This window comes from Aplysia californica, unplaced genomic scaffold, assembly GCF_000002075.1.
Source record: "Aplysia californica isolate F4 #8 unplaced genomic scaffold, AplCal3.0 scaffold00478, whole genome shotgun sequence".
NCBI classification, from domain to species: Eukaryota; Metazoa; Mollusca; class Gastropoda; order Aplysiida; family Aplysiidae; genus Aplysia; species Aplysia californica.
Window position 1 is genome coordinate 182,967 of NW_004797748.1, and position 6,088 is coordinate 189,054.

General features: G+C 43.6%; 1 protein-coding gene across 1 annotated transcript in view; it reads left to right on the forward strand.

Annotated features, from left to right (window-relative positions):
* Positions 1 to 3,571, forward strand: part of LOC106012738 — a gene marked incomplete in the record, with an annotated part of 5,690 nt that extends 2,119 nt beyond the window's left edge. The window contains 1 exon segment of the mRNA XM_013086552.2: positions 211 to 3,571. Within this exon segment, the coding sequence (XP_012942006.1) occupies positions 211 to 3,454 (3,244 nt within the window).
* Positions 3,572 to 6,088: the final 2,517 nt, after the last annotated feature.

Sequence of the window (6,088 nt, forward strand, 5' to 3'; positions counted from 1 at the left end):
TATATTTTAATAGTAAACTGTACTGTTTTCTCAATCACTGAAAGGCAATACATCGTACCCATCAATAGTTTGCAATTTGCAGACAACTTTTGTATAAAGGAGATGGCAACTTTAACATTCATTTCTTTGTTAAATCAACACTCCTCGATCCACAGTGCGTACTGCAGGCCATCGTACTTATACTGCTCTGTTTGGTTTGTTTTCTCCCCAGAGAGTCATAGCGGAACAGTTCCTGAAGGATGCTTTGCTCCAAGAATGCTACGGATCGAGAGGCGTAATCATCCCGAAAGTGCCTGACATTGGTTGTGGATCCACGTCCTGCTTGGCCCAGCTCCGATGTTCCCTCTTCCAAATGTACAAACGTTCTGGATGCTTCCTCGGCTTTGGGCGAAGAAGGCAGGAGGAGAACAGCACAGCCAATCATTTAGATTCCTCGCTGTCTGACGAACAGGTGGACAGGATACTGCAACTGGTTCGCTTCGATAGATATGGCTCCGAGTCGAAACTGCGTGAAGAATGCGGTGGGTTTGATACTCCCAGCAAAGAATTAGTTTTGCGCAGCTCTTTTGTCTCGGAGGGCAGCGGCCGGAAACGATGGTCCCCTGAGAGGTCATGGTACAGAAGCAAAAGACAGCCAGATTCTCTCGGTCGTGCATCCGTGCATTGCAACAGGATTCCCTGCATTCAGGAGCCCTTGGGGGATTTGAAACTGTGGAGTCAATTTCCCCCCAAAGCTGTCGATGCTGACAGTAGACTGAAATCTCTGAAAAAGAGAGGAGGGTTTTACGACGATTTACATTCTCGAGTCAAGAAGGAGTACTCTTTCATTTTGCCGTACTTGCGGGGAAATCACCAGAAGCAATTCTTATCCAAGAAAAGCATTAAGATCCAACCACTCGAATTATTTGAATCTCCTTCAGATTATGCCACCTGGATCAAAGAGAATAAAAATAGAATAGAAGAGAGAGTTGAGAGCTCACCGCCTCCTGAACAAGCTGTTGCGTTTCAGTTAGTTGGAAGAAAATCTCCTGGAAGGGACAAGCAGCTCGGTCAGCTGATCAGTCCAGATCTGAGAACAACTCCAGGCTCGAAGGAAACCGATGGCAGAAGGTCAGCGCCCGCGTCACCAGTCGGACTCGGTGCCCCTGCTAAAGAAACGGTGCCCACTGTCGATCGGCGTCTCAGTCGCACGCGCGCTCAAAGAATAAGGTCAAAATCTGTCGCTCGAAGCACCAACAGTATTTTAAAAAACAGGACTGGAAGCGACTCTCCGAAAAAAGGGCGATTGCTTAAAAGCAATTCCTCCGCCTCGCTTGGCAAATCTGTCAAAACAAAGAAAGTTGAAAATATCAAATTAAATGACATTACAAGTTTGCCGTTACTGGCAAAGTTTGATACACGCGCTGTTCATGGAAAGGAAAGAGAAGTACGTGGCCAGAATAGAACTGCGAAGAAACCACCTACCCCTTTGAACAAACCCCCAGCTGTTCTTATGAAAAGGACAAGAACAGACACATCACTGGGAGACAAAATCGCACAAAACAGGGCAGATGATGGTAAACACTCTTCTAATGGTCTCGTGCCATATGGTTCGACTGCTGATGACAAACCTCAGGGAGACATTGTTCGGAAAACGACTCGGCAGTCTCCTGTTCATAGCGAACAATCTTTCAAAGGGCTCAGCGTGAAAGCGAGAGGCAGATCTTTGTCACCTAGGAAAACAAGGTCTCCGTATATGAGCAGGAATAGATCGTTTTACGTCAAGCATTCACGAGATCGAAGCACTCTGGCTAGTCCTCTAAATTTGGGCACTGGAACTAAACCTCCATTAGCCAGGGACACGTCGTCGCCTCTTGTTCTAAACAAACCCAAAATAGGACCCAAAGAACCAAATTCGTCCAACGTTCCTGTAGACACAACAAATACGCAGGGAGCCCACGCTCGCTCAGCTAGCAAAGAATCTGCACGCTCTTTCAGCAGAAGCAGAAGTAAGGACAGAAAATTGAAACCGAGAAGATATCTCAAAACGCCGCTACCACCTAAACAATCAAGAGCGGTCGCTGATGCGAAGGGTGCAAATCCTGCAGGAAGCAAAGCGACAGGCCAAGGCAGTGCGAACATCACCAGCAGGCCTAGTAGTCGCCAATCCGTTTTTACACAGAGAGGAAAGGTGAAGACACTACCATTGAAACAGCCACAAGCCAAATCACCGATGCCCATTCAAAAACGAGAAACAAATTCACCACGTGGTAGGAAAGTACAGAAACAAACCATTTCCAAGCCAGTCGAAAAGAAGTCCAAGAAAGAGAGAGGTAACATCGCCCAAGGGAGGAAAGCTTTGTTAAGTTCAGCCGATGGCTTGAAGCGTAAAGTGGCTGTACGCAATCCGGGACAAGACAATCCACCGACAGTTGTGAGCAAGATTGGACATAAACCGGACAGTGGCGCCAGACACAGCCAGGGTCACACTAAACATTCCGGTACGTTAAGCACGAAAATGTGCGCCGCATCGCTCAAACTGATAGCCAACGAGCATAAGAATTCGTCAGAGCGCAAGGTTCCCAATATTGCAGCTATAAATAAATCTCCAACGGTGAAGACAGAGGTACATGAAAATACGCTAGAAAGAGTAAATCCAGGCACTACAGGAAAAACTGCATCCCCAAAAGAGCAGATGGAGATACACGGAGATTCATTAGAATGTGCAAATAAAAACATGAAGATAAACAGTGCATCTCCAAAGGAGAAAGGTGTAACTAGTAAAATCATTAAAATAAACAGGGCATCTCCAAAAGAGGAAGATGTAACTAGCAAAATCAAGAAAGTTAACAGTGAGTCTCCAAAGGAGAAAGAGGTAACCAGTAGACATTCACCTAAAAGCATCAATCTGACCGCCGTACACCCTTCGTTTAAAAGCCCCCCTTCTCCTGTGTGGAATAAAGAACCAACACAAAAATGTCATATGAAAGAACCGACACAACCAAAAGGTACACCGTGTAGTGTGGGGGGACTGAAATTTGTCCTGAGGAAGTCAACTCTGGATGATGTTGTTGTTTCTTTGAAAAATGGAACCAGTTGCTCTAAAACCACGGAGGTTGAGACCAGCCCTTTCTTGCGTCCGAACACAGCAACAGAGCCTTCCACGTCACCCACAGACAAGCCGGCTCTTCCGACGCCACTCAAAGTTATCAAAATCCCATACCAAGATGAGCAATATTCAACAGCAGAGAACAAGGCAGTCGCTCCGTCATTGACAAGAGTAGAAAACGCTGATCCGAAAAAGGGTGACGCCTCTCTGATCATGTCTACAGACGCCAGGCCTTGCACTACGTTCGGTAGTGGTGCCACTTTTGAAATTCAAAGTTTTCAGAATGTTGGTAATGACGCAAGCAAAGCTTTGGGGGAACACGGTGTCAAATTCCAGGGTCTGAATTTTAGCACGCATCGGGGCTAACAAAGAATGGGGAAACAATCCTCAGCTCGTTTTGTCTGTTCCCTCCCCTTTAATTCATATCCAAATTACAGAATCGTTTTTGCTCCTCTCTCTCTCTCTCTCTCTCTCTCTCTCTCTCTCTCTCTCTCTCTCGCTCTCTCTCTCGCTCGCTCGCTCTTTCTCTCTTCCCCCCTCTCTCATATAAGTGTACATTCCAACTCACTCGTAACTCCTGGAACGCAGGCGAGTTGCTTATCTGCAGAGAAGTAGGCAGTATAAATTTATGTTATATTTATAATACTATTAATAGGTACCGATGTAACACAAAACTACACCAATTGAATTGCCATTCTAACAGGTCTGGGAATTATCTTTTATCTGATAATGGTATCTACTATGTGAGTTGTCGGAATACAATAATAATAAACATTGTAAGTAAACAGGAGTAAATACAAACTATATCCATTCACTCACCGTCCCTACTTGAAGACCCTGAGTGTAAAATCTTACACACAAACTTTGACTCCCCGCTCAACCGTTCCCCCTCCCACCTGGTTCTTACAGGAGGAACACAAACATGAAGTACAGTCATGTTTACCCCCGTTTTTTCTCCCCTCATCCTTTTTCTATTTTCTCTCAAACCTTTGGTTCATCATCATCCAGTGCCAGATCTCCATTCATTCCTTTGCTCGGATGCTAAAAAAAAAGCTACGTTTCCCTGATCTTCCCCTGTTACCTATTTATTTAGGTTCCCTAAGTAGGTTGTTCTGGGCCTTCCCCTGCCTCGCTTGCCCTCAATTTTGCCAGTGAGAGTTAGATGCTCAAGACTCTTATGTTTATTTATGTGTCCCAAAAACTGCATTTGTCGTTTCCTGATTGTTTTAACATTGAGCGTCCCACGTGGGCTTCATCAAGCCCTACCTCGTTTGACTTCTTTTCCTTCCACGATACTCGTAGCAGTCTCCTAAGAAACCACATTTCAGTTGCTTCTATAAAAACCTTTGGTTGCCCAACTTAAAAATCCTTCCCATACCCCTCCTGATTTCTCTTATTCTCAGTTAGGCCAACTCGGATGGTGTGCTCAGCATATTATCATGTGTAGCTGCGCTGTCTGAATAGTCTCCGTTACAGCTAGCCCAACAGTAAAGTCCTTGTCTAGTCCCATTTACCACGGTTGTCTCCCTTTTTATTCTTCCCGAATCAGCCCCCTCAACCTTTCCGACTTAAGTATCTAAATTTAATATGAACCTAATATCCAATGAGTGCTCATTATAGTAAGTTTCGTCAAACCGCTCCCCTAGCATTACAAAATTCTATCAGCTCTGTACTTAGATCTAGTTTTAAGAAACAAGGTGACGTTAAAAATTTTGAGTTTCACATTCATGTCAAGATTTTTCGAATGCAGTAATTCTTTGAATATTTTGATAACGACTCAGAATAATCAAGCGTTTTTTTATAGAGCAAATAAAACATTGATTTGGTTTCTGACCTCATGGTCTTAGTACCTCAAAGCGGCCAAAAGTGTCAGTTAGTTGAATTAGATCTTTGTAATTCTGAGGTAGCAAAATCTCAATTTGGTAGGGTCCGATACATTTGAGGAATGCCGCTGGCCACTAAACTCTATATTGAACTGACATCTGCTTTGCTTCATGAAAGGGTTAAATCCACAAACAATAGTTGTAGTAACTGTGTAGATATTATATTTGTTTACAGGAACAGATCTTCATCGTGATCATCTGCTGCTACTGCTAGCTACATCACAGAGTGACGTTACATCTAGAAAACAGTACGTGTATGTAGAAATAAATATATTCGAAAACATTGAATCTCAGAATACTCTATTCATTACCATATTGCTGTTCGTGTTTGCTTGTTTGTTTGAGGAAACTTTGCAATAATTCTGCATCATCTGACACGTTAATATTACATATTATACACAATAAGAGTCTCCCGAGATATGGTCACTCAAAAGTAACCTTGGAAAATATGAGTTGGCTAAATTGTGTAAAATCAACAGGAATTATACACGGTAACACCATAATCCCAGCGTGGTCGAAGACATAACCCCCACCTCCCTACCCCCGGGGCGGTGCCACTGACTGAAGTTTTTTTAAGCCATTCCCGAAGGGAGGACATTTCTCGTTCTTCTGCACGGTAGAATTGTAAATGGACTGATTCAACAACATCAAGATCATAACTGTGCCCGAACTACAACAGGGAACTGTTGCTTTTTCTTTCCTAATCCTTACTATTGTCATTTTCCTCTACTTCTTTTGTATATATTTGTCTTGTGACCCACTATTTCCGGGGTGCCTTGAAAGTCGAAACAGACTTTGCTTTGTGCAGTTGAAGCTAGAGAGGTGAGCAAAGTAAGCCCGATTCCTTGTCAAGACTTCTCTGTTGGCATCCACCCCTTGGCGCTCATATGATCTTATGTAGTTGCGAGCGCCGTAAAATCTATACTAAAAAAAAAAGACATAACTTAGTTTTTCAAAAAGAAATAGGCCACTGCATAACTTAAGGCTTTCACATATGTTGAACCTTTTTCCTCTTGATCCCACTTTCTCTCTACTTATTTGTTTTGTTTTAGTAGAGGTTTTATGGCGCTCACAACTGCATCAGGTCATATGAGCGCCAGAAGATTAGAGGTGTTAC